This window comes from Borostomias antarcticus (assembly GCF_949987555.1).
Source record: "Borostomias antarcticus genome assembly, chromosome: 1".
Classification (NCBI taxonomy): Eukaryota; Metazoa; Chordata; class Actinopteri; order Stomiiformes; family Stomiidae; genus Borostomias; species Borostomias antarcticus.
In genome coordinates, this window is record NC_140234.1 from 14,410,780 (window position 1) to 14,435,125 (window position 24,346).

The window sequence follows — 24,346 nt, forward strand, 5'->3', positions numbered from 1 at the left end:
GGAGGCAGTTGGAAATTATGCTGTGCGTGTGTGCATGTGTGTGTGTGTGTGTGATGGCTCAGAGACTGCAGAGTATGCAAGCAGGCGCTAAACCACCGGACTCATGACCTAACCGTATCTAATTTAGGAGCGTGTCTGGGCGTGTCTCCCTCTGTGTCCGTGTGAGTGTGTGTGTGTGTGTGTGTGTGAGTGTGTGTGTCTGACAGATGTGTATTCCCCAGTCCTCCCCACACAACTTGACTTCTCATGAATATCTTCCGTGTGTTTGGAAGACAGATTCCTCTTTACTGACTTCTAGTCTCCACGTCACAGTCTAAATCCCGCAGGGAGAAAACTGTCAAATCATTGTACGTTCTGTATTAAATAGTACTATTTTCTATATTAAATGATGACTACATATACTGTATTCAATGATCAATAATATATTCTATATTGAACGATTTAGTCTTTTTTTTGTTTTGTTTATTTATTTAGATCAGGACAGCGCATATTGATGAACGTGTACAAAACATGTAAATATGCCAGATTGGAGCCCGGAGGCTAGTTTCCATCCGGAGTCCATTAGGCAGGTTGATGTTACAGAACAAAGTTACAAGAGGTACAGAGGCAGTTAAACATATATAAAACACAGATACAGTACAATATATAAAACATAGAACAATGGCATGCAGTTAGAAGTGTTCACACTTTTGGTTGGCTCTAAGCCACACCTTTAGATGCCCCTTAAAGATGGCAAGAGTGGGGCAATCCCTTATGATTAAGGGGAGGCTGTTCCAGATTGCGGACCCCTTATAAGATAGAACATTTTGACTGAAGGAGGTTTTTCTAAAGGTAATCAAACAGTCATTTGCAACGGCTCTTGAGAGCTGAGACAGGTTGGTGGTGGATCTGTATTTGATAAACTCATTCAGAGGGGGTGGCACTAGACCACAAAGCACTTTGTAGATCAAGCACACAGAGGAGAAGTAACTGAAATTTTCAATGCTTGTCATGTTGTATTTTGCTAAAATGTTGCAGTGGTGATAAGTAAAAGGTTTTCTGTCCAGAATCTTTAAAACTATATTGATTGGTGCTACAGTTTATATTCAATAAGACTCTTGTGTATGAAATAATACTATAAGCTAAAACTCCACTTCCTCATTCATTAACGCACATGAAATGAAATGAAATCCACTTTCATTGTCATCCAGCTCTGTGACGCACGCACACACGCACACACACACACACACACACACTCAGGAGCGGTCAAACATACAGTAACACAACACACGTCCTCTCCATGCTGCCTGGATAAGTCTCACCATCTACAGTACTAGAGAACAACACACACATACACACACACACACACACTATGGTCTCTCCCACCTGCACGCCCGCCCCACATCTCCCAGTGGTATGACCCAGCTGGGGCCTCACCCTCACACACACACCCCCTGGGCGGCCCGTTGCTGTGGCAACGGAGGCCGTCGTTCGCCACTGCCGCCGGGACCTCCTCTGTCATAACAGCCCTCAGCGCTCCCGGAACCCTGGCGCCGTAGGCCGGAACGGACCGCACTTATGTGCCGCCTTTTCTACCTTAACGGACAAGGCTCTTTACAGTGGCCTCGTTCGCTCACCAGTGGTGGCAAGCTGGCGGAATTTGGGGTGTCTTGCTGACGGGACGCTTCGGCGCGTGGACAGGCGGAGCCGGGATTCAAACCACTGACCCTTCGGTCATCGGACGACCCGCTCTACCCCCTGAGCCACAGCCAGCCAGGCTACATAATTAGTGTTAAAGCCGGGTTCATTTACAACAGCTGCGACGAGACTCTAGTTTTAGAGCGTTGGTCTTGTCCATAAGTGAGTCTTTCCACAAGATTTTCAAGTCGTCAGTTCCAGATTGACAGGATAGTCTAATTTTGTGCTGAAACTATATCTGACACCCCCGTCTCTCCCTCCATCCAGGGTGCGTCTGCGTTGTTTGACATGATAGAGTACTACGAGTCAGCCACCCACCTCAACATCTCCTTCAACAAGCACATCGGAACGCGAGGCTGGCAGGCCGCCGCCCACATGATGAGGAAGGTGAGAGGTCACGACCGAGGGGGGGGGGGGGGGGGTCACTGGGGTCAGGGGGGGAATTGAGGGAGGGGAGGGGCCGGGCGGATGCCATGTATGTTAGAGATTGTGTGTGTGTCCAACATGTACACCTATGAAGGTTGTATACTGTACCTTTTTCTTATCTCTGCGTGCGTGCGTGCGTGCGTGCGTGCGTGCGTGTGTGTGTGTGTGCGCGCGTGCGTGTGCGTGCGTGCGTATGTGTGTGTGAGTGTGTGAGAGAGAGAGAATAATGCCCTCAGTTCTCCAGCAGCTGGTCCAATCTCCCTGCTGGCACTGTGATTTGAGTCATCAGTTTACCACAGCTCAGATTACAGATTACGAGTGGTTCCTGGATTATTGAAGGACAGGCCAGGCCACGGCTAAACCCAGAGCAGTGGAAGTCTTTAGAGCTGCTGTGTGTGTGTGTGTGTGTGTGTGTGTGTGTGTGTGTGTGTGTGTGTGTGTGTGTGCGTGTGCGTGTGCGTGTGCGTGTGCGTGTGCGTGCGCGCGTGTGTGCGCGCGCGCGCGTGTGTGTGTCCAGGTCCAGACTGCTGTCTGATACAGGACAGATTAGAACAGGTGTGTGTGTACTGTTCAATTCAGACCCTATGTGCGTGTATTCAGACTGTCTGATACAGGACAGATTAGAACAGGTGTGTGTGTTCCATTCAGACTGTGTGAGTGTGAGTGTGGGAGAGGGAGAGAGAGAGAGAGAGCCCTCCGCTGAGTGTGCGCTGGCCTTGTTCATTATAAACAGCCTAGTTCCAGCTAGTCCACATTTCAGACAGTGATTACACAGATCAGGTTCCTGCCTTGAGTGTGAAGTCAGCTCCATTATGTCCATGGGGGTGACATTTCACACCTGATTGAAACTTTATAGATTGTAAATTCTACATCCCACTAGGAATGTGCACAACTCACATTTTTCATAGTCGATCGTTTTTTGGCCGACATTCAAAAGATTTGATTCCAACATTTTAAAAGAATTGTTTATTTGAATGAAAAAACGTTAAGACCACAATTCTGTTGATTTTGACGCTGTAATTTAACTCCGATTCCAATCAGTATAGCACTACAGAACAGATGATGCATTACATTAGTTCAATTTAAATATTTTTTTAAAGGATATGTTTATTTGAATGAAAAAAAAAAGACCACAATTTGACCAAAATCGGTTAGTGACCAAAAATCGACTTTGACCGTCATGAACGATTAATCAATTCATCGGACCCACCCCTACATCCCACCAGTCTCCTGATGGCTCAACAGTCAGACAATCTGTGTGTGTCTGTCTCTCTCTATGTCCATTGTTCATTGCGTGTCTGTGTTAATTGGTGTGTGTGTGTGTGTTGGTCACCAGACGAGCTCGCTGCAGTACCTGGACGCCAGGAACACGCCCCTGCTGGACCACTCGGCTCCATTCGTGGCTCGGGCGCTGAGGATCAGTGGCAGTCTGGCCGTGCTGCACCTGGAGAACGCCGGGCTGTCTGGACGACCGCTCATGCTGCTGGGTACCCCACACACACACACACACACACTAACGCACACTCACACACACACACTCACACACACACTCTTACACACACACATGTACACACACACACACTCACACACACTCATCCCCACACACACACACACACACACACACACACACACACACTGCTGGGCTATATACACCCAAACACCCATGCTGCTGGATAACACACACTCACACACACATACTCACACACACACTCACTCATTCACACACTCACACACAACACAAACTCATTAAGTCTCAGCTTAAAACACACTTGTTTTCACTGGCTTTTGAGGCCTGATAGCCTACATCCCTTGTCCTGTTATTGTTCTGTGATTATGTGCACTTTATTCTGTTTACTCTTTTAGTTTGTTTTATATCCTGTACAACACTTTGGTGCAACTTCGGTTGATTTTAATCATGCTTTATAAATAAAGTTGACCTTGACACACACACACACACTGCTGGGTTATCTAGATAACCACTCATGCTGCTGGGTAACACACACATACAATACTGTGCAAAAGTCTTAAACCGCCACCTAAGAAAATCATGTTTAAAGCTATTTATTTGCTTGTAAAAACACTCTATGAAACATTGGAATAAACACAAAGAAACATTAATACAAAAAAGTAATACAAATATCTTAAGCATAAAAACCAACTGTCCATGGTATAGGCAGGCAGTCTGAATAGAATATGAGGCACTGTACATTTAAAACATATATATATTTTATTGAATCATGGACCAAAATATGAATTTCTTGTTTTTAAAAGAAGTTGGCATTTTGTGTGGCCTCCCTTAGAACACAAACTTCTCTTTGGTACACTGCTGTGTCAATTTAATAGTCCCGTGGTAAATGCTTCACAAGCTTCTTGCAGGATTACAGATTTTATTTTTTATTATTATTATTTTTTATTATTATTAGAATTATTAGAATTATTTGTTTGTATTAACTGTAATGGTATATAGTGTTTTACAAGCAAATAAACACTTGCTGTCCAGATAAATAGCTTTAAATAATGTTCTAAGACTTTTGCACAGTACTGTACATACACACACACACATATCTAAGTGGCTGCTCGTTTATGTGGTCTATTTTTAGTAGCATCAAATTCTCTGGTTCAAAAGTTGGGTTGTTTCTCATCTTTCCTCTCGCTCCTCTGTTTCTCCCACTCTACCCACCTCTCTTCAACCCCCCTTCTCTCTCTCTCTGTCTCCCTCTCTCTCTCCCTGTCTCTTCCTCTCTCTGTCTCTCCCTCCCTCTCTCTCTCTCCGTCTCCCCCTCTCTCTGTCTCTCCCTCCCTCTCTCTCTGTCCCTGTCTCTCTCTCTCTGTCTCTCCCTCCCTCTCTCTCCCTGTCTCTCTCTCTCTGTCTCTCCCTCTCTCTCTCTCTCTCTCTCTCTCTCTCCCCCCCTCTCTCTCTTTCTCTGTCTCCCTCTCTCTCTCTCTGTCTCTCTCTCCCTTCCATTCTCTCTGTCTGTCTGTCTGTCTCTCTCTCTCCCTCCCTCCCTCCCTCCCTCCCTCTCTCTCTCTCTCTCTCGCTCTCTCTGTCTCTCTGTCTCTGTCTCTCTCAGCCACGGCCTTGAAGATGAACATGAACCTGAGAGAGCTCTACCTGGCCGACAACAAGCTGAACGGCCTGCAGGACTCTGCTCAGCTGGGGAACCTGCTCAAGTTCAACTACAACATCCAGATCCTGGACCTCCGCAACAACCACATCCTCGACTCAGGTCAGCTCGCCAGATTAAGACTGCTGTATCCCAACCCTAACCTGTAGTCCTAATCTGAAGTCACAACAACCTCTTCCCTCGTTAACCTATCTTTGCATTTTTGTCTTTGGGATTGTATATCCCTTGTTTAGTTGTATAAACCAAACTGGTTTGGTAGCTCAACTCTCTCTCTCTCCCTCTCTCTGTCCATCTGTCTCTATCCCTCTCCCTACCTTACACCATATCCCCCTCTATCCCTCTCTCTCCCTCTATCTCTTTCTCTCCCTCCCTCTCTCCCTCCAGGTCTGGCCTACGTGTGTGAGGGTCTGAAGGAGCAGAGGAAAGGCCTGGTCACCCTGGTGCTCTGGAACAACCAGCTCACACACAACGGCATGGGCTACCTGGCCGCCGCCCTGGTGAATACACACACACCGACACACACACACCGACACAAACACGCCTCGCGTGCGTATAGACTCTCTCCAAGTCGTTCTCGGACACAAGCCCCTCCAGCGGCGTTTTGTCATCTTAGCTCGCCGGTACTTTCCTCCCCTGCGCCCTTCTTTAGTACGTCCACGTACGCCGGCGTGGGACGCCCACGTGATCGCTTCCTGTGTGCGCTTATATAATCCCTCCATGGTTGGGTCCCACAGCCGACGGGAGGCTCCTGGTGTCTCTGGCTCCCGTCCACTGACGGCCTGCCTGAGTGCATAGTCCACAGGACTAGAATAGACACACACACACCTCACCTACAGTATGTACTTAGAGACACACGCACCACACACACACACAAACATTGCACCCCACACACGCGTTGCGCTGAATCATACAGAGGTACATTTCTGGTTGTGAGATTGAGAGGAGGAAGCTGTGTGTGTGTGCGTGGTGTGTGTGTGCATGCGTGAGCGCGCGCTTATGTGTGATTGATTGATTGATTTTATTATGGATATAGCAGACAGTAAAAATCCAAGGAATAACATGCATTTCCAGCACGGTCCCCAAAACAGGACAGTCACACATAACATCCATAAACCCCCCTAAAACAATAAGCAACAACAAAAACAACTTAAATTGATGACAACTACATCATCGACATCCATTACCCTAACAGCTTCTAAACCATTTTACCAGACAGGACTAGGGCTGGGTATCGATTCGAATTTCAAGAATCGATTCTATTCCGATTCACAAGGGGCGGCTGTGGCTCAGTGGTAGAGCGGGTCGTCCAATGATTGTAGGGTCGGCGGTTCGAATCCCGCCTCCTCCTGTCCACATGTCGAAGTGTCCTTGGGCAAGACACTGAACCCCAAATTGCTCCCAATGAGCAGGCTAGCACCTTGCATGGCAGCTACCGCCATTGGTGTGTGAATGTGTGTGTGAATGGGTGAATGAGAGGCCATTGTAAAGCGCTTTGGATAAAAGCGCTATATAAGTGCAGTCCATTTACCATTTACCATTTACAAGGTTCAGAATCAATTATCACGATTCAATTCGATTTGATTCGATTCAATATCGAATCGGTTAGTTTTACTAAAACCGTTTTTTTGAGCTGTAACCTGAATTAGATGACTGCCCAGTTATGCAACACATCAATACTAGTATTATAATGACATTTGACAGCAAATGAATATGAAATATTGGTAGTTAATGGCTGAAAGCCTGAAACTGTTGAACATGGCAAGGACCAATCCCCCTCCCAGAATGTTGATAGTATTGCTTTGAAAAACATGCTGTGGGCAGAATTAGATTCAAAATGAAATGTGTTTAGTTAGTTACTTAATTAATAAAAATATCTATTGGATATGAAAAAGATTATCAGAACAAAAGCTGTAATTGGACTGGAACTCTAACCTGGTGCATTATTAAAAATATTACATTAAGAATTCACCCCAAAGCTGTTAAATACAAATGTACTGATGTTTGTAAACATCTACAGTCACTTGCCTGTGCCTCTCCCCATCTCAATCAATAAATCAATCAATCAAACCTTTATTTAACCAGAAAATGTAAAAACCCATTGAGACCGAGGTCTCTTTTTCAAGGGTGATCTGGCCAAGAACGCTGAGCACAATTCACGTCCTACATACATGACTTGCAAACATAGTACAATACAAATAGACAGAACACAGTACAAAATTACAAACTGTCAGTAGGCTATCAACCACAAGTACAACCATCTCTCCCTCTTGTGTTGGGAACAAGGTGTCTACTCTACTCACTGTTCATTACTGATGACACATCAATAGCTCATTTGAAATGACACAAAATGTGAAAAAAAATGTGGCCATAAAAGCCCAAATGTGGTGGCTACTGACACATTCGAATGCCACTATTCCATCACTGATCTTAATTATGGGGGATTTTCCTGTCTCGTGCTGCGTTCATAAACTTGATTCACATTGGCTACTGTGCATGTTCGCTGAAGCACCCAGTTCACACTGCTAATGGGGGATGAGCTGCATTGTTGTTACTGTAACGAATGTCTGAGCTTCCTGACGTTGGCTGCCCTAACTAGCATGAGGCACAGTTCAGTAGTTAGCTAGGCTAGCAAGTTACGTTAATTCTGCGCAGGCGCAGGGGCACAGCTAAAAGAAATGAAGGATAGATTTGATATAAATACAAAATATAAGGCTTATGTATGGAAAAAATACAACTTAAGACATTTTCTCTATAATTTTAGTTTATTTTAGTTCATTTTGTAAACACAATACAGTTAGTTAGTTATCGTTTTTTTGTAAAGTCTAATTTTAATTTTTATTTCAGTTAACTAAAATGTTTTTTCACACCTAGTTTTCGTTTTTTAAATAGTTTTCGTTAACTATAATAACCTTGCTTCACTGGTGCTAGTGTATCCATATCCAGAAGAAGCATTGCGGTGGTTCAGGCATCTAGTGAGGATGCCTCTTGGGCGCCTCCCTAGGGAGGTGTTCCAGGCGTGTCCGGCTGGGAGGAAGACCCAGGACCAGGTGGCGGGGCTACATCTCCACACTGGCCTGTGAGCAGCTAAAGATTCCCCAGGCAGAGCTGGTTGATGCTGCTAGGTAAAGGGATGTCTGGGGCCCCCTGCTGGAACTGCTGCCTCCGCGACCCGACCCCAGATAAGCGGATGACGATGGATAGATGATTTATCAGACACCAATATTAAATCGATGATGGTTTGGAACAGGAACTCACTATAGTAGGTTCGTTTATGAGCTGGTGCGTATCGAACATTTTACAAAGATTCTCAAGGGTTTTACATCCAGGACTGGCATTCTTGAGGGGGTCCATGTTGAAGTCACCGGTGACAAACAACCTCAGCTTTCTCAAAGTCTGTACATGTGTAGCATTTAATTGCTCCGCCCTTATACGGACGCAAACTCCGCCTCCTTTCCTATTTTGGTCCTTTCTGATCTGACAAGTACATACCTTCCTATCTCAATGTCAGAATCATTTGTGCGTGTGCGTACAGTATGTGCGTGCGCATGTGCCTTTGTGTTACATTTCCTCTTTCTATCCCCTGTGCATTCCTCCTAAACCTGTTTGGCTATAACGTGTGTGCGTGTGTGCGTGCGTGCGTGTTTGTGCGCACAACATTGTGTGTGAACATTTCATACAGCAGCTCTCCACATGGTTTGAACAGATAGGACCAGGGCCGCGTTGGCTGTTCCTGTCACAACTACACGGGAGTGACAGCTACCGTCCATCTCTGCCTGTCAAACTGCCCCCCTGTCTGACCGGGGCAGATAGGGACTATCGTGGCAGGGGCAGATACAGGGTTCGGGAGTGACGGGGCCATGTGGGAATGTTGACGGGTTAACACGAGATTCCGGGTGTTCAGAGAGGCCCGTCCAACGGTGTTCCCAACGGAGGGGATGGACCCAGCGGTGCACACACACACACACACACACACACACACACCGCTTGAACATTCCCTTCACACTGACGTAACACATCCCATGACTGAATGTGCTGGGGGTTTTATAACATCTCTCACACACACACACACACACAATATATATCTACACTTGGGTGACAATACCAGTAGCCTGTGTCAGATTTAGAGATTCCTAATCTCTAATCTAGTCAGCCACCATGTTCGACAGTCATGTTATATCACAGCTCTGATGTATATGACGTTTGCTTGTCTCTGCTGCCCCCTGCCCAATGCCATTTGGAAATACTTGCCCTTCAAACGAACTTTGAACTATTGAGAAATTGTCGTCTCGCTCTCTCCTTCTCCCTCTCTTTCCCTCTCTTTATACTCCCATCTCTATATATCTCTCTGTCCCTCTCTCTTTCTCTCTCTCTGTCCCTCTCTCTGTTTCTCTCTCTCTCTCTCTCTCTCTGTTTCTCTCTCTCTTTCGCTCTCTCTGTCCCTCTCTCTGTTTCTCTCTTTCTCTCTCTGTCCCTCTCACTCTTTCTCTCTCTCTCTCTTTCTCTCTTTCTCTCTGTTTCTCTCTTGCTCTCTCTCTCTCTCTCTTTCTCTCTTTCTCTCTCTTTGTTTCTCTCTTTCTCTCTCTCTCTTTCTCTCTCTGTCCCTCTCTTTCTCTCTCTGTCCCTCTCTCTCTCTCTCTCTCTCTCTCTCTGTTTCTCTCTGTCTCTCTCTCTCTTTCTCTATTCCTTTGTCCCTCCTTCGCTTTAACCACTTCCCTATATTTCTCATTTTCTCTTCTCCTTCCTCTTCTCCTTCCCCTTCTCCTTCTTCTCCTCCTTCTCCCCCCCCCCCCCCCTCTCTCTCCTCATCCCTCCCTCCTGCCAGCCCTGTACCCAGAGCCTGGAGACTCTGAACCTGGGTCATAACTCGGTGGGGAACGAGGGCGTCCACAAGCTGAAGGACGGGCTGATATCCAACCGCTCTGTGCTCCGGCTGGGCCTGGCCTCCACCAAACTGTCCTGCGAAGGTGTGTGTGTGTGTGTGTGGGTGTGTGTGTGTGTGTGTGTGTGTGTGTGTGTGTGTGTGTGTGTGTGTGTGTGTGTGTGTGTGTGCGTGCGTGCGTGCGTGCGTGCGTGCGTGCGTGCGTGCGTGCGTGCGTGCGTGCGTGCGTGCGTGCGTGCGTGCGTGCGTGCGTGCGTGCGTGCGTGCGTGCGTGCGTGCGTGCGTGCGTGCGTGCGTGCGTGCGTGCGTGCGTGTTTTTGTCGTTCTGGTTCTGGTTCTGGTATGTGCTGGTACTGTACATGTAGGTGTTGACCAGCGTTCAGATCCCTCTGATTTGAAGCGTTTGGTTTTTGCTCCAGCATCCACTTGAATGGAAGACGCCGTTCCTCTGTGTATCAGCACTCACTGTGTCCTACCCTCTCTCTCTCTCTCTGTGTGTGTGTGGGGGGGGGGGATATGTGTGTGTCTGCGTGTGTGGATATGCATGTGTGTGTGGATATATGTGTGTATGTGTGTGGATATATGTGTGTATGTGTGTGGATATATGTGTGTATGTGTGTGGATATGTGTGTGTGTGTGGATATGTGTGTGTGGGTGGATATGTGTGTGTGGATATGTGTGTGTGTGGATATGTGTGTGTGGATATGTGTGTGTGGATATGTGTCTGTGTGTGTGGATATGTGTGTGTGTGTGTGTGTGGATATATGTGGGTGTGTGGATATGTGTGTGTGTGTGTGGGCGTGTTGCCGCCGGTGACCCCCTCAGGCGCGGTGGCGGTGGCAGAGTTCATCGCTGAGAGCCCCCGGCTGCTGCGCCTGGACCTGCGGGAGAATGAGATCAAGACGGGCGGCCTGATGGCGCTCTCCCTGGCGCTGAAGGTCAACACCTCCCTGCTGCGCCTCGACCTGGACCGCGAGCCCAAGAAGGAGACTGTGAGAGTCTTGGGGGGGGCTGGGGGGAAGGGGGGCGGAGCTTCATGTCGCTGCTACACCTCGGCAAAGGGAAGAAAACGCACACCAGGAATATTCAAAGAGGAGCTGATAGCGGGAAATAGACCAGTATAAAAAAGAAGACACCGCACACTCGGGTCTAGATGCAAAAGAAGTTTAGTAGACAACGTTTAAGAAGTTTAGTAGACAACGTTTAAGAAGTTTAGTAGACAACGTTTAAGAAGTTTAGTAGACAACGTTTAAGAAGTTTAGTAGACAATGTTTAAGAAGTTTAGTAGACAATGTTTAAGAAGTTTAGTAGACAACGTTTAAGCAGTTTAGTAGACAATGTTTAAGAAGTTTAGTAGACAACATTTAAGAAGTTTAGTAGACATTGTTTAAGAAGTTTAGTAGACAACGTTTAAGAAGTTTAGTAGACAACATTTAAGAAGTTTAGTAGACAACATTTAAGAAGTTTAGTAGACAACGTTTAAGAAGTTTAGTAGACAATGTTTAAAAAGTTTAGTAGACAACGTTTAAAAAGTTTGGTAGACAATGTTTAAGAAGTTTAGTAGACAACGTTTAAAAAGTTTGGTAGACAATGTTTAAGATGTTTAGTAGACAACGTTTAAGAAGTTTAGTAGACAACGTTTCAGCCATAGGCTTCGTCACAGTCTTGATCCGTGACAAAGGCTACGGCCGAAACGTTGGCTGCTCCACCTTGACCTGGACAGTGAGTGTAATTCACAGCATATATCTTGTTTATTCCAATCCCGCGGTCTAATAGGCGTCGCCGTCGTCTTCTTCTTCTGTCTCCCCCCACCTCCTCCAGGTGAAGAGCTTCATCGAGACGCAGCGCGCCCTGCTGGCGGAGGTCCAGAACGGCTGCAAGAGGAACTTCATCCTGGCCAAGGAGAAGGAGGAGACGGAGCAGATGATGAGGCAATCGGCCTCCATGGCCGAAATCGCCACCGAGGACGGAACGAGGGAGGAGTCGGCAGGGGGAGGAGGAGGAGTGGGGGTGGGGGAGCCAGCGGTGTCCGGAGACGGAGGGGAGAGAGAGAAGAAAGAGGAGGAAGGAGCGAAGGACGCGGAGGATCAGACCGACCGCCAGTCAGCGGCGAGCCCTGGTGGGGGGGCGCTGCCGTCGCTGCTGGAGTCCGACTCGGACACCGAGGATGAGGAGGAGGCGGTGACTCTCTCTGAGACCACCCCCGCCAAACTGACTCTCCCCGCCGACCAGCCCCAGCCTCCCCTCAGCGCCTCACAGACTCCGCCCCCCTCCGCCTCCTCCCTCTCTCCCCTCCCCCCTCCGCCCTCCCCGACCGCCATTTCAGGGATCACCGTCACAGAGTCCGCGCCCCCCCCCGGGACCCCCCCCTCGCCCGGCCGCTGCATCTCTGTGTCCAGTCCGGGGAGGGGTCACAAGATCTTCATGGTCACCCGAGTGGAGAGCCCCCCCGACCAGACACAGTTCCTGCAGACCAAGACCCCCGGGCCCCCCAAGGAAGCGGGGCCGTCCATAGGGAAGGACAGCTGCACAAAGCAGGCTGAGGCAGACACCGCCAAAACACAGCAGCAGACGCTGACACAAACCCTGACCCATCCCCTGGCCCAGCAGCCCCAACCCCAAGCCTGGCGACCTCAAATTGAGGCCCAGGCCGCACCACCATCCCGAACCAGCCAGGACGAAGAACAGAGCCTAGCAGCTCAGCAGCGATCCCAAACCACGACAACAGCAAAGCAGACCAAGGAGCCTGAACAGTCCCCAGACGACTCTAAACAGACTGACCCTACCCAGAGTCCCCTAGCCCCTCTCCAGACCACCCCAGCACCCTCACAGCCTACTGAAGGGGTAGTAGGTAGTACACAAGTACGACCACAGACCACCCCAGCACCCTCACAGCCTACTGAGGGGGTAGTAGGTAGTACACAAGTACGACCACAGACCACCCCAGCACCCTCACAGCCTACCGAGGGGGTAGTAGGTAGTACACAAGTACGACCGCAGACCAGCCCAGCACCCTCACAGCCTACTGAAGGGGTAGTAGGTAGTACACAAGTACGACCACAGACCACCCCAGCACCCTCACAGCCTACTGAAGGGGTAGTAGGTAGTACACAAGTACGACCACAGACCACCCCAGCACCCTCACAGCCTACTGAGGGGGTAGTAGGTAGTACACAAGTACGACCACAGACCACCCCAGCACCCTCACAGCCTACTGAAGGGGTAGTAGGTAGTACACAAGTACGACCGCAGACCACCCCAGCACCCTCACAGCCTACTGAGGGGGTAGTAGGTAGTACACAAGTGCAACCACAGCCGGCGCTAGCACCCTCACTCCCTAGTGCAGTGGATGTTACAGAAGTCCAGCTCCAGGCGCTGGAACCGCCCTCTACCCCGGCGCCACCCCCCTCAGCGGACGCGGTCGACCCGGCAGGTTCTGCAGAGCAGACCGCAGTAGAACCCGGCCAGAAGGGTCCACTAGACCCAGAGCAGACTTCGCACTCACCTTCCAGCGTAGATCCTACTGAATCGCTACCCACACCTACCCCACCCCTGAACACTGAGGGGGAGAAGGGAGTGGAGGAGGTGGAGGAGGAGAAAGACTCCCAACCAGACCAGTCAGCTGTTCAACAGCAGTCTACAGAGGGAGTAGAGGAGGAACAGGTGGAGGAGGAGGTAGAGAGTGAGAGTTTGCTGCGAGAGACGACAGGACGTTGTGCGCAGGAAGAGAGCCCGGAGCAGGGTAGCGTAGCGCAGCCACAGGTGTCCCAGACTGACACCGATTCAACACAGCAGCCGGCGTTAGCATCTCCGCTAACAGACCCACAGACTGCCGTAGCGCAGCTAGCATCGACCGCCGAGACCCGGCAGCTGGCTGAGTCGCTTCCCCGGGTCGATCAGCAGGTGGCGACGGCGAGCCCGTCGGCACAGCGGCCAGGGTCCAAGGAGAGTGCAGGAGAGGATGACCGCGGGCAGAGCCAGGAGGAGGAGGAGCCAACTCCCAAGTTAGCCAGGGTGGAGCAGCAGCAGCAGCAACGACAGGAAGTAACGCAGCCGCAAGCACTTCCTGTACCCGAGGAGGAGGAGCCACTGCAGTCTGTCCAATGCGAGGAGACCTTACAACCCCCCCTCCTCGCTGACCCCTCCCCTGTCCAGGCCGAGAGCGGAGGCACGCCAACCAGGCCGGAGGAGTCGCCCGACGAGAGCCCCGCGGAGGACGGGGAACGATCGGCGGAGGAGCTGGAGGAGCTGGAGGAGCTGGAGGTGGTGGAGGAGCTGGAGGTGGTGGAGGAGCTGGAGGTGGTGGAGGAGCTGGAGGTGGTGGAGGAGCTGGAGGTGGTGGAGGAGCTGGAGGTGGTGGAGGAGCTGGAGGTGGTGGGGTCGGTGCTGCCCAATGGCCTGAAGCCAGAGTTCGCCCTCCACTTGCTGGACCCAGAGGGCCCCAAGCCTGCCAGCTGTGTCATGGAGCATGGTGAGTCTACAGAGTCATGGAAATGCCTATACTGTGCTGTACACACGCATAAACACACACGCACACACACACATTTGATGACAGTCTGGTGTGTGTGTGTGCGTGTGTGACTGTTACAGTTGATTATGTGCTACATCCAAGTCTGGATTTAAAAAAATCTGCTTCTCTCTGTATGTGTGTGTGTGTGTTTGTTTGTGTGTTTGTGTGTGTGTGTGTGTGTGTGTGTGTGTGTGTGTGCGTGTGTGCGTGTGCGGGTGCGTGTGCGTGTGCCTGTGCGTGTGCGTGTGTGTGTGTGTGTGTAGTGAGTGTAACAGCAGAGCTGAGCTGTGGACAGGATCTGGAGGAACTGCTGCTGGAGGCCAGTCTGGAGACCGGGAGAGATGCACCCTAATGTTAGCAGGTAAATATCACACACACATCCACACACACACACATCCACACTCACACAAACGCACACACACATCCACACAAACACACACACACATCCACACTCACACAAACACACACACAAACATGTATTTATGCAAACACACATACATGCAAATAACTCCTCACCATCCACCCACCATGCAAACACATCCATTCAGTAGGTTGTAGTAGAATAGAACATAAAGTTTATTTGCCATGTGTAACAAGTACAGGTACGGGTACCTTGGAATTCTTATTGCTTGTCCTTCCAGTATGTTATCAGTGTTAATCAGTTCCTCATTCCAGTCCCAAGTACTCAGCTAGACTTTGAAAGGTTCCCAACCTGGCAATTTACCATACTATCCATCGCCTAGCAGCTTAGTAGTAATCATAGCACAGCCACAGTACATTATTCTCACTGAGAATCTGCTATAACATAACTCTTTCCCTCAGTGACAAACTACGCCCTCTCCTGGCGGGGAGTTGCGTGGGTCTGGCTGAGTGTCCGTGCTGTAACGCGCTCTCTCTCCTTCTCCTCCACAGTGAACACGACGTGCAGGAGACGCGCAGGACTCTCCCAGGCGCTCTGAGGGGCTCGGCGCTCCTGATGACCTCATCACCACCACCACCACGGAGACAAAAGGAGACCAGTCCTCGTCGGGAGTGAAACACATAGATATATAAATACTAGAAAATCTCTATAAAATCTATTAAAAAATTAAAAGGAAAAAAAAACTATATTCATCCAGCTTCATCCGAGTATAACGAATCCACCGCAACAACACTACATGTGCAAACTGAGAACACACACACATACACACACACACACACACACACATTGCAATGAAAGAAAATAGGATGAATGGAGGTTTTCACACTATCCTTTTTTTCATCACTACATCAGGAAACTACACTAAAGCAGGTAGAGAGACAGAAAGAGAGACAAAGATGACGGGAGAGAAAGAGAGAGAGACTGGGTATATATCACTGCTCTAACCAAAGACACCGGACATACACACCCCCCCCCTGGTTTGCTCCAACCCTAGCGTTGTGACTTCTGTGGTTTGTGTCCGCGTTGTGAGCACACTCGTACTGACTCCACAGCCTCGCCGTCGCCCCCTGGTGGAGAGAGGAGAGGCTGCACGGCCACCGCTGACCACAGTGTTGGACCCTTCCTCCCGAGGAGCCACCGGCTGTGAGCTCGCAGAACACTCCCTCCCCGGACTCACGGGGGACGGGGTTGGTGTGTGTGTGTGTGTGTGTGTGTGTGACGGTTTTATCTGCCCCCCCCCCCCACACACACACACACACACACACACAGCCTCAAGGCACTTTGGTTCCCTCAGGAATTGTCACCCCCCCAACCCCCTCCTCCTCTCCATGGAAACACTGTGGAGCACCTGAACCATCTTGTCACCTGCCCAACTCCTCTCTCTCTCACTATCTCTCTCTCTCTCCCCCTCCCTCTCTCTCTCTCTCTCTGGACTGTCCTCTGAGGAGTAAGACACAGGAGCTCGGCTCTGAAAACCCTCACGCCTTTTGAAAACTTGTGTGAATGTTGGGGAAACTTAATGTCTGCCTTGGTGGGGGAGTTATACTGTTCCCTACACAGGAAGTCCCTCTCTTTTTTTTTTCTTTTTTTTTCCTGCAGTCACTCACTCTAGACACTTTTAACACCGGCGGTCCTTTCCAGAAGGTTCCCGTCGGCCTGACCAGAGAGGCTCAATGTGATGTGAAACTCGTTGAGAGTATAAAGAAAAGCAGTTTCGTCTCGTCCTCCCTCTCTCTCTCTCTCCCTTCTCCATCTCCATGTTTCCATATCTTCCGTCATTCTTTCTTCTTGTCTTCCACAGGTACAGTACAGCGCCGGGTACCATCCATCCCACTGCTACTGCTCATCCTCCTCGTACATGTTGCCTTCAGCTCAGCACTAGGTTTCATTTCATCTCTTCGACGTTTTCTGTTTTTGTTTGTTTTAGATTTGCTGCTTGGAGAAATCGGTCGTTTGTATTTATTTCATAGATATACGAGAGCCTTTGTGTGATTTTTTTTCTTTCTTTCTTCCTGATCATCACTCTCTTTTTACCTTTTCATTTCCAGGAGGTTTACTTTTAAAGATACCCCCTCTTTGGTGTATATTTCAGATTCGAATTAGAGCAATTATCTGTTTATTTCGTTATTTTCAAGGGGGGGTGTCTGGGGTTAAGATGACTATGTTGGGTGGAGGGATATATTATTGAAATAATGAATCGATATATGGCAATAGGGATGGGGGAGAGTGCAGTTATGAGAAGAAACGTGGTGGAAGTTTTGTTAAAGAGGGTGGTGGCACCCTGATTGATGATTGACATAGACCTGTATAAGGACGTCCTGTTGAAAACACTATCCTGCTAGGCTAAACTTGGCCACAAGAGGGCGCTGGGGCTTATGGAGTTCATTTATATAGATATGAATGATATTATTACCCAGTATGGATATTCACCCATTGGAACACAGCAGCTAGTGATAAGCTAGCCAGAATGGAATACTGTGTGATCCCTAGTGGGCAGAGTCCAGTGATGTAGAAATCTGTTTATGATTACTTTTCTCTGGATTTCTGTGGTTCTGTGAGAGGAAGAAGGGACATACCACACGACAAGCCCATGAGACCGGTACCTTGAGGCTCTGTTCAAACAAAACTGCTATGCAGAATTTTCCGGGGACAAGACATTCAAGTTCTAAACAGGAAATGCTACATGGTAAAGAATCTGAAGCATGCTGGTTTGTCTTGCTCTGGTATCCTCCGCATTCAGGTTTTGATTGAATGGCAGACTTCATTGTCCCTTCCATTCTGTTGTGTTCTCAAACTCACTATGGATGTCTTGGCTGAAATCAAAATGGCCGTGCTGCCCCCACTGTTTGTAATGCTTTCATTTTTAGTAATTTTTAATTATTTGTTAACTTAATCGAAATGTGCTGGTAATCACAAAGATATGTATGGCAAATTTTTTGTTCCTTTCTCTCAAATAAATGCATGTAATGACTAATGACATGACTGCGAATGTTTCAATGAAATGAACTCGCTTTGGGAATTCTGCCTTGAATCGTGACAATTAGCAAAATCTGCATGGAAGAATTGAATTGAATGGAAAAACTGATGAATAACCTACTTCTCTTTGGCATATATTGAATTTCACCCAGAGGACTATTGCATTCAGAGAATAATTATATCTCACAGTTTTGCTGTTAGCGGAGATGCATTGTCAACCAAGTCAGCCTGAATGTCTGATCTGAGCTGCTGTTCTATCGCTTAACAGTGTCCTGTCTTCACATCAAACATCCCAGTAATCTCTGGAGTTTTCTTGTTATGTACAATTCTATGTAGTTATATTTTTGGAGCTTTTCACCAAATTCACTTCAGACTGAGAGGAGAGGGCTTTAGCCGACGTTGATGGGGATCAAAAGCAGGCAGTATTTGAGAGGCGAGCCCTGTCATGGTTGTACCTAAGCAACACTGATCAGAGGGCACAGAGCAACTTATGGAGAAAAGCAATAGTCCACACATTGGCTTTGTATACAAAACTGCTGTCTGTTCAGATCAAACCCATGTTATAATGGCTGTGAATCCTTCCTTTGGTCAGGGTTTCTGGAATGTGACTTGAGTGGAGTGAATGGGTTTCTGAGTCATCTAAAAAAAACAACGCAATACCAGTAGTTGACCTTGTGTGTGAATCAGAGAAGAAGAAAGTGTGTAGCTCAGTGACGGGGCTTCCTTCCTGTGCGAAGTGGCAATCACCTGCTGTCTGTGTGGAGCCTACATATACACAGCTCTGTTCCTTGGGAACAAACCCGTTCACAGCTGTAGGAGGAAGGAAATGCAGATGGACTGAGGAGGGTCTGGATCTTCTCTGAGACGGATAAGACCAGAGAGAAGAGAAGTGAGGAATGCTAGAAGCATATTTTGACCTTAAACGAATTGGTTGTTGAAACCTGAGGGTCCCATTTGGGAAAACACATGACACACAAACACGGTTCACATGCTAGGTCAGCCTGAAGATGAGCTTTTGTTTCCACAGTGTGTCCTCATGATGGGGGAGGGGGGGGTGAGGGAGTTCACTGTGTCATGGAGGGGGGGGGGGGGGGGGGGGGGGTCCAGAATGTATTACTGTACTGAAGGAATTCCAGCTACTAATCCTACACACTCACCCTCTCCACCTGTCCTCAGAACTGAGGTCTTGAACATGGAGGGTGTAGAGAGGTAGTACAGTAGCAGGCTATGGGGGATTAGGCCCGGATTTCTTTCATGATCTCCATACTGTATATTTATGTGATTTTTGTTTCAAACCATCTCAGAAGCAGTCTAACCCATTAGTTGTGTTTTATGTTAGGGACAGATATGGCTCCCGGGGGTCACTCAGAACAACATGATACTCCCACACATTCACAAAGTTTCTCTTTCAATTATCCCTTTCCTATCTATGCAAGTTTTTCCCTTGTCTTTCCCCCTCAAGCCCCAAAACTTCAGAAGGTAGAGCAAGGCTGAAAACTTAATTAAAAGTGACCCTTAGCTATAAGTCGGATTTTCTCAGCCTCCCTGGCAAGCCAGGGGGGGTGCTAGCGAGGGTCAGCATTGAGCTAGCTTCGCTCTCAGTCCATCTGAAACATACTGGAAGTATCTTTGGTGCCCAGACACAATGTGATTTGAACAGCAGTGACATTGTGGTACATTGTGATCCGTATTATATAGTAAACCTGGTCCAGACAACATTCCTCCATGAGGGTGAAGTACTTAATCTGTCCTTTTCACAGTTTTTTGGGTGGTGGATTGTTTATTTTGGGGGGAGGCCGTTCAACCCAACTGTCATTCATTCCAACCTGCCATTAGTGTACAGTTCACTACTGCTGTGTCTTCAATCAATGTAGAGGTGATAGACTTGTTTTATGTCAATCTTCCTCCCTGTAAATTTCTGGTTTGCTGTGCCCCGCCTATATGGGGGTAAAGGACATGTTAATCTAAAGATGACAGATTAGCGAGTAAAGTTTAATATATTTCACTCGGTTTATGAAGCTGGCTCTTAATGCCCAGTGTCTGTTTTGTTCTTGAAGTTCAGAAACCACAACTAAGATAAAAGGTTTTACTGCATTGATGGGTTTCTTCTTGTATAATCTTGGTTGAAATAAAAGGTTTCCTAATTTCCTGCTTCTCTCAATGTCATGTTTGTTTTTTTGAATCTCAAGGCCATTTTTGTGATTCCATGTCCAACATGCTTTGATTAACCAGGGCTATATGCTCAGAGATTCCAGAGAGCATAATGTGCGACATGAGTGACCCAAACATCTGCATCTAGGTCCCTGGTGTGTTGATGCAGTTGATAACATTTATAAAGAATGTACCATTTACCATCTAAAGGATGTACCGTAAACCATTGAAAACCTGGTGGAAGCTCACTGTCGCCTTGGGGACTAAATTTGCTGGAGCAAAAAGTACCGTAATACTCAGAGTAGATTAAAAAAAAAACACTTTGAAAGAGGATATCAGTAATGCCATGCAATTTTTGCATTTGTTCCATACCTTCAATGATTAAAACCTTTCCAGGTAAATAATGAAGAATTCATGTTTTAGAAGGTCAACACATTATTCTGAGTTTTACTATACATTTGGCTCCCATCTGATCATTTTTTTTCCAACAAGTTCAGCCCCTCTCCGTCCTAGAAAGGAAGTGATGACGCCTGTCTTGGTGGGACATCCAATGACCCTTGCTCTGTCAGCAGAGAGAGTGAAACCAGAGGTGGGACAGACAGAGTTGCTGTTTCAGAGCTGTAACCATTAACAGATCGCAGATTCTCATTAATGAGATGATATACGCTGTTGCCTGGCTGTGGAGCTGTGGGCCCCATTTCAATACTATAGAAATACATCCTCTACCTTCTTGGTCCTTTCCTCCCTTATTCATTCCCTTCCTTCTGACATTCTTGCCGGAACCTCTGATCTAATGTGATTGGATGGGAGAAAGCCTGTGCTCCTTCACATATATGTTGCTAATCCACTCTGGCCATATCAGTTGTTCATCAAAAGGAAGGGAGGAAGGAAGGATGCATTTTTAGAGTATGAATATGGGACCCTAGTCTGGCCATCCAGGAATGTCAAAGATCAGCAGTTTGGGCTATGAAGCTCTCTGGGCATTGGTGTATGAATCAAACCCAAGCACTGATGTGTGTCCCTTTTAGTCAATCATTCACCAAATGGCACTGACTCAACAGCCCTAAACATCATCAAAATTAGCTATACCAAGGTCAGATTTGCCCTCTAATCTCTGACTGTAACAGTAAAGGTAATAGTTTGGTAGGCTGATCCTTGATCAGCACTGTAGGGAGCAGCTATGTTGAGACAATCCCCCCGCCACTGTCAGACAGTAGTGATGTCAGCATTGCTTGTGGGTGGACTCAAAACACTGGACAAACTAAGACCAAAGACATGATCTGAGACAAGACCGAAGGTTTTGTCAGGAGTAGTACCTAAAATAACAAACTACAGACCACCTCTTCTCACATCCACCTCTTCTCAGGTTAGACCCACTTCCAATCATTAGTTTTAACCTTTAAGGGGATTATTTGTTTGGGGATTCCAGTGGCTACTGGCTACTAACGATCAGATGCTCCCGTCCTTTCTCCTGGGCTTGGAGCTAAGCCTGAGGAATGCACCGGTGTGTTGGTTTAAGACCCGAGCGGCCTCGGCCGCGGTGTCAGACCTCATCGGGTCTGTTGGCTCGCTGTCCAGTGGGGTGCACCGAGCTGCCGCCGCAGAGACTCGCGCAGGCGGGGGAGGAGAGAGGGAAGAGGAGGCATAAGGCTCGGCTCTGTCTGTAAGCCTCTTGGATGACTATCGATGTGGTAAGGAGGGGAAGATGGCGGGGGCTATTAGATTGCCGGAGATATGGGCAACCTTGAAAAAAAAACCTGAGGGGTGTCTCCAAGTCCAATCCTGCTTGGGGCTACTGTCCTACCTAAACCCCTGAGCCGGCCCCAAGAAGAGGCTTGGCAGACGAACTTTATATCACTTAGCAACCATGCCTAGAGATATCAAAGGAAAGTCTGTTTATCCCATGTGTTAAAGGACTATGGAACAAATACGAAGAAAATGGTAAAAAGATTCTAGTAGCTATTGGTGAAAGTTGTATTTCATGGTTCTATCTGGAACGTCTGTTGTAGGCTATAGTAGGTTGTGGAATATTGTCTAATGAAGACACCAACAAATCATTAGGTAGCACTTTTTACCATCTGTTTAGTTATTAATTGTCCGACACCTGATGAGTTTTTGTGGACCAGAATAGCTGCTGCTTAGGCAATAAGTAATGGGGATCTAAACAGACACTAGGATGTTTGCATTGCATATGCCCTGGCCTAATCTCCCATGTCTTAACGAAGGCTTGAACATTTCCCTAAATATACAGGTCTATAAGGCTGTAATCTACCCTCTGGGGCATAACACTATAGTTCCAGTTAAGATCAGTGACGGGAACAGGAGCGGTAGGGTCAGGTGGGTGGGCTTCAGGGTCCTCGTCACTCGGTCTTCAGATCCCGACCCCTCGGAGCGGACTTGGGGGGGGGGCGAGGGGGTAACGAGGGGAGGATGGACGAATCCCCTCACATGACTGCGATTAGAACCTAGGCTGTTCGGTGGGCGTGGGAGAGAGAGAGAGAGAGAGGGGGGGAGATAGAGAGACAGAGAGAGAGAGAGAGATGGTGAAAACTTGAAGATGACTTTTAGTTAGGCGCGCACAAGCGCCACCGCGCACGTCCGTTAACCGCAGCAGAGTATTTGCCGCTTCTGATCTTTCGCTCTACAAAGGTAACAAAGGTAAATACACTTCTTTTTTTTATATAAATATATTGACTATATATGCTACCTGTAGGCCTACAGCCAATTAATAATTGTTATTCATTTTAAAATCATGGTAAATTCGGCTATTTTGATATTGGATGAGCAATCAAGTGCGGCGCCCTTATCAAGAACAGATAGCCTATGTTCTGAGTAGAGAAATAGAATAGATCAGAAGTTGTGTAGAAAAGTAGAACAAGCTGACACGAGTATTAGGCCTACACAACAGCCTATCTTTACTTTTACTTAGCCTACTTTATTTAGTTTATTTGGCAGGGACAGTAGGCTATACAAAAGGCATTAATCCCGCGAGGGGAAGGAGATGCTTTGTAAGCAGATTTAGCCTCTGGCTAATTTTCATCTGGAGTCCCTGGGCAGGTGGTCGCCATCTCATTCAATTCCAACCATGGAATAAAAACCTATAGTTCAAAAACCAATCTGCACGTGGCAGCAGTCTACAGTAGGCCTATCAGCTATTATAATTACTTAGAATTCGAATTACGAGGCCTCATTCAATTAACCTCATTCATAAACCACGGTTGTTCTTTTTCCCCCCCACTTTTTCCGCCAAAAACGAGAAAGATGCTGGCTGGGTGCACACTAAGAGAGAACCGGGTTATTCACGCTTTCACGCATTTTCAATTTAGTGACTTTCTCCATGTAGGCCACAGTAGCTGGACCTTCGCCAAGAGTAACATTCCACCGGACAAGAGATATGCTAAGCTCTCCCTCTGTCTGGAAACATTCACAATGAAGCGTCTTTCTTTCAGAGAGTAGCCTAGCTAAAGGCAGAGGACATTTAACCTTGTAGCCTATAGGCTATAATCCCATACAAGCGCTGACTAAGTGCATTGAACAAATCAACGATTGGATACGCCAGAACTTTCTTCAACTAAACAAAAATAAAACTGAAGTAAATTAAGTAATTGTCTTTGGAGCCTAAGATGAACGATTAAAAGTCAGCGCTCAGCTCTAATCAGTAATGCTAAAAACCACAAACGAAGCCAGAAATCTTGGTGTCGTCATGGACTCAGACCTGAATTTCAACAGTCACATTAAGACAATTACAAAGTCAGCCTATAGGCTGATAGTATAGTAGGTCTATCACCTGGAGAATATATCAAGGATTAAAGGATTTTTGTCTCAGCAGGATCTGGAAAAACTTGACTTGACTCGACTACTGTAACTGTGTGTTTACAGGTCTCTCTAAACCAGGCCAGGTCCAGCCTGGCTTATGTGCGTGGCTGGCTTCTGTTCAGGACTGGTAGGACGGAAGCTAGTGATATGAATAAATGATATGAAATAATGTCTGATAAATTGAGGTCGCCTGGACACATCAGTTCCAATGCTTTCAATGCTAATCCATCACATAGGAGAGGTAGGGGTACACAGGTTTCCCGTGTGGAGTGGAGGTGAGACTCCGCCCCCTTGAGACAGAATGGGTCAGGGGCAGTGCAGAGTCCTCCGGGCAATCTCCATGCACCCACCAGACCACTCAGGGG

The 24,346-nt window shown here is 47.7% G+C and overlaps 1 protein-coding gene across 1 annotated transcript in view; it reads left to right on the forward strand.

The window, feature by feature from the left end:
• Positions 1 to 19,042, forward strand: part of ppp1r37 (protein phosphatase 1, regulatory subunit 37) — a 62,415-nt gene extending 43,373 nt beyond the window's left edge. The window contains exons 5-14 of the mRNA XM_084440461.1: positions 1,945 to 2,064; positions 3,440 to 3,590; positions 5,175 to 5,330; positions 5,613 to 5,725; positions 10,051 to 10,192; positions 10,933 to 11,099; positions 11,929 to 14,361; positions 14,425 to 14,578; positions 14,881 to 14,978; positions 15,530 to 19,042. Of these exons, the coding sequence (XP_084296587.1) occupies positions 1,945 to 2,064; positions 3,440 to 3,590; positions 5,175 to 5,330; positions 5,613 to 5,725; positions 10,051 to 10,192; positions 10,933 to 11,099; positions 11,929 to 14,361; positions 14,425 to 14,578; positions 14,881 to 14,969 (3,525 nt within the window). The 3' untranslated portion in view covers positions 14,970 to 14,978; positions 15,530 to 19,042. The remainder of the gene's footprint in view (positions 1 to 1,944; positions 2,065 to 3,439; positions 3,591 to 5,174; positions 5,331 to 5,612; positions 5,726 to 10,050; positions 10,193 to 10,932; positions 11,100 to 11,928; positions 14,362 to 14,424; positions 14,579 to 14,880; positions 14,979 to 15,529) is intronic.
• The last annotated feature ends 5,304 nt before the right edge of the window (positions 19,043 to 24,346 follow it).